General features: G+C 41.5%; 1 protein-coding gene across 2 annotated transcripts in view; it reads left to right on the forward strand.

The window, feature by feature from the left end:
* Positions 1 to 6,976, forward strand: part of si:ch211-113g11.6 (uncharacterized protein LOC559008 homolog) — a 48,900-nt gene extending 41,924 nt beyond the window's left edge. For both annotated transcript variants that reach the window (XM_037074016.1, XM_037074017.1), the window contains one exon: positions 1,559 to 6,976. In XM_037074016.1, coding sequence (XP_036929911.1) covers positions 1,559 to 1,908 — 350 coding nt within the window. In that variant the 3' untranslated portion in view covers positions 1,909 to 6,976. The remainder of the gene's footprint in view (positions 1 to 1,558) is intronic.
* The last annotated feature ends 5,785 nt before the right edge of the window (positions 6,977 to 12,761 follow it).

Here is a 12,761-nt window from a genome sequence, read left to right on the forward strand (position 1 = left end):
AATGGGGATGAAAAATAGGAAAAATATCTGTGGAAGAGCAACCGAGCAGGGATCCCTCACCCCAGAAGATGCTGCACATACAGAGCTAGCTACTGTTGCATCTCGACCAAGGAGCATGCTGTTTCCATCCCTTGTTTGGAGGATGTAGTTCGGTAGAGAGAAAATAGTTCCTACGTGAAACTGCTCTTAACAAGGTCTGTGGACTATCTTGAGCAACCTGGTCATGATTTCTTTCTTTAATTTTTTTTTTCTTGCATTGTTCTTGTATTCAATTCAAATCTTCATGTAAACCTCGAGAATCACAGAGGTTTCCCTCATTTGATGTCGATGACGCACAGAAAATATGTGTTGAGTTGAAACATTTCAAAAGACCAACACTCAGTGAAAAACATTGCACACTGAGGTGAAGTGTTTTTAGATCATCACCATGAACTGCAAAGACTATGCTTTTTAATATGACACAGTTGCATGATAAATTAGTCAGGCTCTTGCACCATCTGTGGCCGGTGTTACACCAGCTGCCACTCAGTGTGGTTCAGCAGAAAAAAAGAGTTTTGAGATAGTCCTTACCGCGACCTCTCTGGCAGCATTGTCAGACCTCCATCCTGATGTTTACTCGTCAGTCACAGCGAGGTCGACACTTTGACATCTTCTTTAGGAAGAAGCCCGAAATTTCCTCTGCAGGCGTCTTGATTTCTGTTCATCCACAGTGGACTAACTATCGAGTTGTTACTCTGTTATTCCAAATCTGCAAGAAACTTTGAACTGTATTGATTCAGTGTGACTTTTTATTTTGATCTTGCAATCATCATGGTTGGATTAACTTGCTCAGGGGGCCCTAAGCCAAAATTTATCTGCAGGCCCCTCCTGACAACTTGGCACAGGGCCCCCAACCCGACAAGGCAGGAGATACTGGAGAACACAACTCAGGGCTGAAAATGTGCTTTTGTGGTTCATAGTCTCAAATTAAATTGCAGATAATCAAATAACCCAAACCAAATTACACAAAATATAATAGATGGTGACTTTGGATCCCTCAGGTTCTGGGGCCTGAGGCAGGTGCTGGCTCTGCCAGGTTGGTAATCTAGTTTTGCAAATATGTACAAAACAATTTGGGTTTTTTTGAGCAGCAAAGTGATTCATGTGGACTGGACGACTGTAGACTTAACAAAGTTAACAAAGTTAGTTTCACAAGGTACAGTTGGTATCTGCAACAATAGTTGTCAGCTTAATCAAGGCCAATTATTTTGATAATTGTCCAATTGGTTTAAGTACATTTTTCAATGCAAAGAGTAAAAATTCTGTTTCCAGCCTCTTAAATGTAAATATTTTCTGGTTTCTTCGCTCCTCTATGACAGAAGACGTCATCTTGGGCTTGATGGATATTTCAATATTTTCTGACATTTTATAGACCGTTAACTAACACATTGATCATAGAATAACCAACATATTTGTAGACAGTGACAATAATAGTTGGTTGCAGGCCCATTACAATCAACATTTACAATTTGAGAGGACTACTTTTGGTATAAAACTCATTATTACTTTGTTCCGACAGCTCTGAAGCAGCGCAGAACTTCCCCCAAAGAAGTCTTTGTGCAGTCCAACACCACCATCTTTCTGCCTTGCCCTGTTCGCTCCTTCCATGCCACCTACCGCTGGGAGAAAGATAACTGCGTCAAGAACTATCCCTGCCTCTTCTCCGGGGACTTCTGCGTCCTGGGGCCGGTCGTCGACACGCCCCTGAGGGAAGGCGTCTTCCGCTGCATGGCCACCGAGGACGGATTCAAGGTGGAGGTTATTTCCTTCAGGCTGAAGAACAACGGCAGGCTGCTAGCCGCCGCCTCTCTGGCCTCCACCTTGGGGCCATCGCTCCTGCTCGCCATGGCTACCCTGTGGCTCCATTAACTGCAGCTAATACTAATGCTAACCTCTCATCCTTACTGGCTCCCAATGACAGGAAAGACATGGAGCTGCTGTTAGGAGGTTAGGTTCGCAGAGCATTGAAGTACATGGCTGGGTTAAACGGTGACAACTCACCTTTTTCTATATCGATTTTTAGAGAGTCACAAATACGTCGTTACATGTTGATTGAAGGATTAAATTCTGTAGTTTTTGCATAAAGCACCATATCTGCAGCTGCAGCTTTCTTAATGAAACCAGAAGTGGAGAAGACATTCATTTACAGACTAAAGCGACTAAGCGTTACAGTCCATAAATTGGCGTCTTTTGCAAGTTCGATCTATTCAGCCATGATGAGGTGCTCTACGAACCTTTCCTCTCTGACACATGAAGATAAACATATCTAATGAGTGGGGCAAAAAACACCAATACCAGGCCAATTCTTTTTACCATTTCTCTACTTATTTTGAAATTGACTTGATTGTGCTTATTTGTGAATATATAAACCTTTAATACCGCCCATACATCTAAACATTCATCTCGTTGACCTCCATTGGTATAGCTCATTAGTACTTAGAAAAATGTCTGGTATTGAGATTTAAAAAGCCTTAACACTTCTGGGACATAAACTCCTAAGCACAATTTTGCAGTCGAGGGCAGAATACTGCAGACTCGGTTGGACTCGGCGCTGTAATTAGTGCAGCTGAGTCGAACAAACATCGCTGGGAGGAAGTGTCAGCTTTTTGACAGGAAGTAGGCGAATGGGCATGAGCTCCTTCTCGAACATCACTGTGTCTCAGCACCTCCTCCTCAGACGAGGCAGATTCTTGCATCTTTTTATCAGATGGTATCAGACATCGTTATTACGCCTTGTTCACAGCTTTGTCCGTTGTTTTTTTTTTTTTTCCCTTTGTACACGCCATCGTCTTTCCTCCTCCCCAGAGCATCAGAATCAAAACAGCCGCTTTTACAGGATGTGGAAAACTCAACATCACCTACAGCTCCTTTAGAAAAGAGTTTCTTAATATTAGCAGGGCGCCTTCAGTATCGTCCAACAGGAAGGTCTTGATCATAAAACCCTTCGCTAAAATTCATCTCTATCAATCAGTGTGAAAGTTGGAATTCTGGGCTACTGATTCATTTAAACAGGTCTGCAAAGGTCATGTAACGTAGGTGTTAATTATCTAGCATTGTATTTGAAATTACCTACCGGTTAATAAAAGGCTGGTGATTTCTTTAACACATTTAACTTCTACTGATCATGCCATTTTAATTTCCAAACTAGTTTCTGCCCAATTTCTGCAAGTTGACTTTAATTTACTGACCAGCAGAAGTTTGACAGAAACTAGCTGAAAATAAGCTGCGACACCTCTCTTCAGTTAGTGACCTGCTGAGGGGAAGTTGGACTGAAACTAATTGGAAGTTGATGAAAGTTGATCAGCAGAAATTAATGTATTGTTGGAAGAAAAGACTGGAGTTAATTACTACTGCAGTAATTTTGTAAGTCAAAAAATGTTATTTGAAAATTACCACCGACTGACTGGGAAACATGCAGATCTGTTGAATGAAGTGTTACCAGCTCTGGGATATAGATGCTGGGGGGGACGAAGCAGCGATCTTTATTGATAATGATGCAAATCCCCAGGTGTCCATCAGTGTTTTTTTTTTTTTAAGAAACAGAACTGACAGTGAAACGAGGGGCTACTCTGCTACAAATGACATCAAGTTTTTGTCAGCCACACAATGCGTAAAAGATGTGAACAAGGTGTTACGCTATAGCAATTTCAATAAACACATAACTACATCATCATAACAGGGCAGATGAAGCTAAATGGAACTGCATATTGGGCTTGTGTTTTATAGTTTGCTAGGAGGAAAAAAAAAGGCTTGTACTTAGATCCGTGAAGTTCGTTCAGTATTTTTATTGCTCTGCAGATGCTGATTTCTACCATTGCTGCCTACGTATGTGAATGTTTGTCTCAGTTGTTTGGGTTTTTATGCCATAGTTATAACATGATATGTAAACATTGACTGCTTCGCCTCTTTCCCCAGGATCAGTGCAACCAGACCAGAAAATAGTCATTTATTTTACTTGTATCTTAATGCTGTGAAACAAAAAGGCTTGACAGATTTCCACCGAGACGCTTCACTGACGTGCAGCAGCAACCACAGCCAGCGGCGGCTATAGGATTTCAACACCACTGTTCTCTAACCTCTCGTCTAACAAGAAATGTATCAAGAGTACGATTAGTATGAAGTTCAACAGCACTGAAGTGCCAAAAACTAAGACCAAACCTTATGAATACTGATCAGCTGACTGAAGAAGTAGTATGCCTGTGTGCCGATGAATTATGCAGTGGATTAGCATGTTCTCCAGAGCTTTGCAAATTATCATTCAGTAATGTTACATAAATCTGGCCATGCCGAGCCTTCCACTGTGGCAGAAATGTCATTAATAGCCAATTAGACAATAGAGCCGGCTCGTCATGCGGCTTATTAAAGAATTTATTTTACACCATCAGGGATACGAGCGGCATGTCCTCGGCTGTGAAGTGATGTCGTGTGTCTCACTCAGCTCGGTTGTGGGTTGCTGCTCGGGGATCTTCTTGCTCTCTGCATTGCACTGACGCGGCCTACTGACTGTGCCACAACAACAAAAAACAAAACAACAAAGCTGCGTTGAGCCACTTCATTCGCCTGCTGCTTCTTCTTATGGTCATCTGCTAAATCCCTCGTCCTTACCTCGGAAAATAATACCTCCCTGACAAATTCTGAGGAACGTGTGCAACATCTTAACAACAACAACTCAACTCACAACACAAAAACCTGACATGCATACTAATCATCCTCTGTGTCTCCGCATCGCCACCAGGGTGGGAATTAACACCAGCCACCAGCAAAGTGTTGGTAAACACTTAGTAACGGCCATTAACAAAGTCCACGCTGCCAGAGACTTTTGGCAGGAAACTAACTCACCATGCTCAGATGTTCTCGAGGCATTTCCTGTGACCTCCTTTATACTGGACCCATAACCGCTCTGTAACTGTCGTGAATTGACTCATCAACCTGTTGTCACGGAGAGGAGAGGCCAGTGCTAATTAGGCAAACAAAGCTTGTATCATAGGCGCCGTCGCTGTGTCCCAAGTCCAAACTGTATACTTGCAGTGGAAATGACAGCATCGGTCAAAGTTTCATCTGTAAAAAAGTGATCATGTAAAATGATTCCTCTGAGTAGCAAAGACAGAAGTAGCGTGACAATGGTACCGCTGTAAAATCCAATTAAAGGACAGATGTGACGGACTCTCTTGTCCAATCCACTGGAAAATTCTGGAAGGTACTGACAACCTTTAATAAAGTACACAGACCATCAGCTTAGTAAAGGTGTCATGAAAATCAAGTTATGCAAATCTTTATTTAAACGTATGACAAGGAACTTTCTAGTGGTTATGTTTTATGACCTGCATAAGCAAACTAGACCATCAGCAAGAGGAGTGGCTATTTCTGTAAAGTTACTACAGTTATGAAATAAGCTGAAGATTTATTTGATGATGGCAATGATGATGATGAACTGAGGAAACAAGTTGCACTAAAACAAAGTTTACTTAGTTCCACTTTTATCCACAAGAGCCGCTAGAATCTACAATAAATGAAAGCTCCTTGTAGCAGCTTTAATTGTGTGATCATAGTTGGAATATCAAGAAATGTTTAACATTCATATAATGATTCCATTCAAAAACTGTTAAATATGCTGCAGCAAACAGTATTTTTAATTGCTGTGGAGCAGAGTGTGAAATGTTTGTAGATTAGGATTTGGATAAAAACTCTTTAATTCCAAAGTTAGTGGTAAATGCAGCCGTCAGAAATACACAGTGAGAGGGGAAGGAAAGGACAAGTAAACATTCTCTTGAACTTTTTAGATTTATTATGTCCTTGGCTCACAGAACTTCTGACGGTCTGACATCGACATGATCTGTCCTTGACCATTTGTACAACGTGCCAAAGCAACTTTTGCCCAACATGAGGCGGATCAAGGAGATGACTTTCAAGAATGTGCCAGAACTACTAAAGAGAAATATTTCTCTCAACAACATCAAAAACAGTCATTCTATTTTATCTTTAAATCTGTTATTTTGCAAAAGGTTTTGCTTGTCTCAGCTGTTAATCGCTGCCAGATATCTGTTGCTGGACAGAAGTGTCCATCAGCTCGACACTCCAGCCTTCATTCTGGTGATTTGAGTGATTGTATTGCGGTCGCTGCACACAGAGCAGATCTGTTATAGTGTGGTGGATTTGGGACACAGCGGAGCTCTGACCTCATGTAACGGCTTGGTAAAGGTCAGACGGCTGATGCTGTGCAGAGGTGATTGTATTTCCGCCTCTCCACGAGGAGCGGTGGACCTCAGACAGCTTGAATCAGACCTTCATCATTCAGCACCACCCTATCATCCTCTTCAGCTCAACAAGGCTCCGCTTCAATATCCACACTTTTTCCCGGGCGTAATGCGTGGAATTTAGATTTATAGCATTTACCAACACTCGCCGTCTTCAAACATCGTCTCCTCTGTGTTCAAGTCCTTGCTTTGATATGGATATTCATGCCGGGCGCTTTATCAGAAATCCAGTTATCGCTCACTCAACATCCGTCAACGTCAGCCAGTCCGGGCCAGAAAGAGGCTAATCTCCATCAAAGCAAGCTCTTGATTTGCCTTCAGGAAACCATTGTTAAGTGGATCACGCTATCTGCTGTAAACGAAATCGATGTCGAGCGAAGCGGGTCGCCGTTGTGTTTGCTCTGGGGTTTTGAGTGTTTCAAGTTCTGTACATGATGTGTGCCCACTATTATGTGTCTTGATATATCTAATTTTAAAAAGTAACATGCCAAACTCCACTATTATTAAAAAAAAAAGGAGAGATTTATATTGGTGCCATGCCAGTCTAATGCCATCTCATAACATGTATTTTTAAAAGAACAGATATCTATAGTGCAATAGATATTCATGTAACAAATCCATATTGACATGTGTTTCCCTGAACATGTGCGGTGAAAATTAATAAAATATAAGTATAAAGAAAGGATTTATTGTGTTTATTTGACGTGATGATGATTAATTTACCCATCAGTAATAATGAAACTGATATTTTAATGGGATTTTAAGGGGATAACTGGATTGTAGTATTTTAAGAAATGTATTTTCACACAAGTCAAGGCTTATTTTTTAAGAGTATAACCAATTAGATTTACAAATTAAGGTGTACCTTCATGGATTTGAAAAGATGTTGTTTACATCTTTGGGCTCCTGCATCCACTTCAGCCGTCAGGCACGCTAACGAATTTCGCTCAGCAGCTACAGTGAAGATTTCAAATATCTGGTCCTCAGCTGCCTCAGTTGTTTAGCAGAATGCTGCAACGCCGTTTTGCTGTTTTACTCCAGAAAGCATGGAGGTGAGATAGTGACTGATTATTCATTTTTGTGTGAACTGTTCCTTTAAATATATTCAATTTAAGGGTGTTTGACATTTTGAAATGTTTTAAATGGTGTATTACTCTTCTCTTTTCAAATTAAAAGGACACATCAAAGGGGTTCTTGTTCCACAAACATGATTTGGTTAAATGTGTTTATCATGTTTTAAGGAGTAAATGAAGAAATGATTGGGGGTATTAAAGGTTCAATGTTTCACAGTGAGACGTTAATAAAAGAGAAATTTGTCATCCTATGTTTAATGAGCTGGTTTCAATCAGTCTCCTCCTTCCTCTTCCTTCTATAACGAGATCTGAGCGAAAGATCTGTCGTGCACATGAAAAGTTGTTTGAATGACAGGAAGGTGCATGCAGGAAATCTGCACACAAAATGGCTGACACTCAGTTGGGGGGTTCCTGTCAAGACGAGCTGCATGTTTCATCACCATCTGCTGGCCAGTGTCTGGTGTATTGACCAGAATATTTAAAAGAATATACTGACTATGTATTTAAAATCCACTGATGTCACCCGAGTCATAAGTCCAGCCTCTGCTGGTTATATCACATGCACCATGAGTCCTGTATGTTTGGCTGCTTCCCATCCTGTTGCAGCCTCCTCCTTCATGATCAAGGGCATTTTACAAGACTGGATCCAGCGAGATCATCTCACCTCCACCAGTCAGCACTGAGAAGACACGGGTGTAAAAACCTGTCTGCTCCAACAATTAGAGAAGTAGCCAGTAGACTGATCGGACTTGAAAAGGAAAACCGGCACGTTTGGAGTGATGAATGTTTCAGAGAGGAAATATCTATTTAATCCAACTGAGGAGTATTTAGTGAGGCTGCTGCCGTCCCTCTTCATTTTCTGATGAACTCAACTGGCACCAAATTAAGTGCTGAGATCTATTTAGGGAGCTGATCACATGCATAATCAAGGAGGTTGAATTTTCACAGCAGTGTAACATCTCTTCAGTACCACCTTTTAATGTCTTTACCAACAAACACATTCTACTTCATGCTACTTAAACAAGATCCACCAAAGAGTAGAAATATCGTGCATGTCCAACACTAACACTGCACTATAATGCCAAAAGTATTCACTCACCTGTGTATGAACTAAAGTGACATCCCATTCTTAATCCAGAGGGTTTAACACGACGTCGGTCCACTCTTTGCAGATATAACAGCTTCAACTCTTCTGGGAAGGCTTTCCACAAGGTTTTGGAGTGTTCATGGGAATTTTTAACCATTCTTCCAGAGGTCACACACTGATGTTGGACGGGAAGGCCTGGCTCTCAGTCTCCGCTCTAATTCATTTTCATGAGTTCCTTTCACTGGAACTAAGGGTCCAAGCCCAGCTCCTGAAGAACAGCCCCGCACCATAATCCCCCTCCACCAAACTTTACGCTTGACACAGTGCAGTCAGACAAGTACTGTTGGCAACCACCAAACCCAGACTCGTCCATCAGATTGCCAGATGGAGAAGCACGAGTCGTTACTCCAGAGAACAGGTCTCCACTGCTCTAGAGTCCAGCGGCGGTGTGCTTTACACCACTGCATCCAACGCTTTGCATTGCACTTGTTGATGTATGGCTTGGATGCAGCTGCTCGGCCATGGAAACCCAAAGCAATTGGCTCTGCAGAAAGTTGGCGACCTCTGCACATTATGCACCTCAGCATCCGCTGACCCCACTTCGTCATTTTATGTGGCATACCACGTGGCATACCATTCGCTTCCACTTTGTCATAACAGCACTGATAGTTGACTGTGGAATATTTAGGAGTGAGGAAATTTCCCAACTGGACTTGTTGCACAGGTGGCATCCTATCAGAGTACCATGGTGGAATTCACTGAGGGTGACCCATTCTTTCACAACTGTTTGTAGAAACCGTCTGCATGCCCAGGTGCTTTTATACACCTGTGGCCATGGACGTGATTGGAACACCTGATTTCAATCATTTGGATGGGTGAGTGAATACTTTTGGCAGAATAGTGTATGTTTTAAAAAAAAGATGTCTAGAAAAATACATTTCAGATTTGCTCTGATGTCCGATGTAAAGGAAAAGTGTCAGTACAGTCTGTGTACAGCAACGACATCCAGAACAAGGTCCATAAACAAGAAGCGAGCTAACATTTAAAAACACCACATTGTGTGCAGGCTTTTCAAAGCTCTTTATAGCTGAAAACACAAAATTCCTCTCAAGTCCTCTTTTTTAAAATAGATGTGTTGTCTGCATCTGCCGCCTGAGGGAACAGGGGTGAAGAATGGGTTGAAGGCTGAGAGAGCCTTTAAGTTTGCGGACGGCAGAAGTCTTTGTCGGCCGTGTTTATGGACGTCTGTGATGTGCTGATGGAGCTCGGTTTATTGTCTCGGATGAAGCCGAGGTACTTAACGCTCCTCACCATCTCCTCTGGCTGTCTGTGTCAGAGATGAGTTCCTTCATCTCTGAGACACTGAGGAGGAGGTGAAACCAGCACAACACTCAGGTTTAACCATTTGTTGGACCTTGTTATTGTCCTCTTGAGGCAGGAAAAACTTTCTGGATATGAGGTGATGTAGAATCAGAGTAAAGCTCATTCAGCTAACCTCACACTGCATTATGATTATTATGTCATTATTATGTATTATGACTGCATTGTATTCTCTGTAGTTAACAGATTATAACGTACTATCTCCAGCAGGATGGTGAGAGGCCATGTTTTATCACTCGTGTTGTCAAACAACAGATTGTGGTTTCAGGGGGTGTTACATACCTACCTACCTACCTACCTACCTACCTACCTACCTACCTCAGGCTTGAACTAACTGAGCTAAGATAGTTCCACAACTCATCACAACAGACATGAAAGTTAGTAAACGTTGTACTGTTCCTTTAAAAAGGCTGGAATACACCGAAACAAAGTCCTTGTTTGACAAATTAATGACTTCTTTTCAAACCACACTAAATAATAACCAGAAGGGTTAAAAAAAAAAAAAAAACAAACATGTCATGAAGAAACCTGCCTGTCTTGGCCCAACACAGCTGCATGGCAGACTCCCAGACAGTCACGACTCATGAAAAGCTGAAGAAAACCTGTGACTAAGCACAGACTCAGTGAGCACAGTCACAACACAGAACTGTAAAAACATGACTCAACCAACACCAATGACTAACCAAAATAAAATGATTTTAACCTGTGCAGCTACGTTTGTGGTTAGATATGAGACACAATGATGTCAAACCATTGACACCATTGTCCATCTACCACTGTTGTCCATAAAAAGATGAATCCTTCTGACGCTGATGATCCTGTCGCTCCTCCAGCAGGTCGAAGCTCTGCTCATCCTGAGAAATATCTCAACAACTGTTGGATGGATCGGCACAACATTTTATCCAGACATTAATGGTTCTGTGATGATGAAATCTAATGACTCTGATGATCTGAATGTTGCCATTAGCACCACTGTGGCATTCACATTTGGGGTTGTAAGAGAAACGCCACCATTAGCACTTTTTTTTTTTTTTGTTAACCACTGCTGGTCTGTGATTAAATAACTGCAGAGCTAATGGGATTGCAATCAGACTCAGCTCTACTTTGTAATTAGCAGATGGTAATTAACTAATGCTAGCATGCTAATACACTTAAAGAAGGCCATGTATGTGCTAAAAATTCCTCTAATGCCACCATCACAACAACGTGTTTAGCCCTTCTACATGCAGCATGATCATCAGAAGCCTTTTTTTTATTTAAAAAAAAACAAAACAAAAAAAACTAGGCTGTATTTTATTCAGAGACGATTCTTGAGATCCAATAGAGATAAAAGAAGCCTGCAGCACAACGAGTCAGTCAGTTCCTGAAGTTTCTACTCAAGAACAGAGAGGCGCTGCTGTCGAGGACCCTGAGTGGGAGTCTCTATCTAACTCTGCAAGCTCTCTGTTTGCCTCTAAATCCCCTATTCATATATTCTGGCTGGAATTGGGCATGCATTAGCACAAGGAGCCACTATAAATATAAATCCTCTTTTCTTTTCAATTGGTTTGGCACATCCATTTTTCTGCAGTTATCAGGAGCGCGCACACACACACACACACACACACACACACACACACACACACACACACACAACAAACAAGGGCAGTCTCTTTTCTACGCACACAAACACACATCACAACACAGAGTCGTGTCACATGTCAATCTTCTCACTGTTCGCAGCGGCGGGAACACGGCCAGAAAACAAAAATTCCAAAACCGTGCCAGGAAAAATAAATCAAACCATATTCCATTCTAATTGTTTCCAGATGTCATGTCTCTCAACACAGTGAGGAGTAAAGACAGTTAAATGGTAATATGAGCGTGACAAATAAAACTATTTACAATGTGTTTTTCAGCCAACATACAATATTTTCTCAGTTATGTTTTTTTCCAGCAGTATCTATCTGTTTTTATTGCTGTTTTATTGGTTTTAATTGCTTTGTGTTTTTAGATATTTGTCTCCTGGACGATTTTGATTGGAATTATTCATCTTAGTGTCACAGCACAGAGTGTAATCGACCCACCAATCCACCAGACGATACTGTGTCAGTGTCACGTTTCTTCGTCTGTTGCCTGATACCGGCTAATATCAAGAAATTATTCTAAACATCGAGCGGTGGACTCTGTATTATATTATTATCATTATATCAGAAGTGCATTCAAGAGGGAGCTTGAGCTGCTTTTCTTCTTAGCCTGTTCAAGTACGACAAAATTGGTATTTATCAAATATGCACTCACAGGTTGTAAGCACACTAGTCTGTAATCAGTGTTCCTAAGAGCTGTACTGTAGGCAACTGGACTGGTTTCAGTTCCTTGAAGACGTTTCACTTCTCGTCCAAGGGGCATCTTCAGTTCTAACCAACTGGAGGGGAGCTGCAGGCTTTTAAACTTGGTGTGGGAGTGTCCTTACAAAGTTTCAAGGACATGCGTGAGCTCTGAGTTTCAGAGTCGTTAGGGCCACTTGTGCGTCGTTAACCCAACCGGCCTTCACATGAGAGCCAGATGACTGAGAACCTTCATCAGTGTTGATAAACCCAAACACAGATCAATTTTAAAAAAAAGACAGTTTTGGTGCCTTAACTTAACCAAACTGCATCAGTCACTCATGTTTCTCAGCAGGCTTTATTTTGAAAGTCCACATGCTTGACAGCTAAATGAGAATATACTTTTCACGCCTACAAGTGAAACAATACAGGATCAAATTTCAGCATCATACCAGGTTGAAATATGCTAAACCAAAGAAATACTGTAGTCATCAACAGAATGAAAACTGATGACATCATTTTCCTTTGATAACTCAAAGCATTCCTTAAATTGGGCTAACATTTACACCTGTATTGGCTAAATCCAGCCATGATGGGATGGAAACTTTTGCAACTTTGATCA

This window comes from Acanthopagrus latus, chromosome 17 (genome assembly GCF_904848185.1).
Source record: "Acanthopagrus latus isolate v.2019 chromosome 17, fAcaLat1.1, whole genome shotgun sequence".
Lineage (NCBI taxonomy): Eukaryota > Metazoa > Chordata > Actinopteri > Spariformes > Sparidae > Acanthopagrus > Acanthopagrus latus.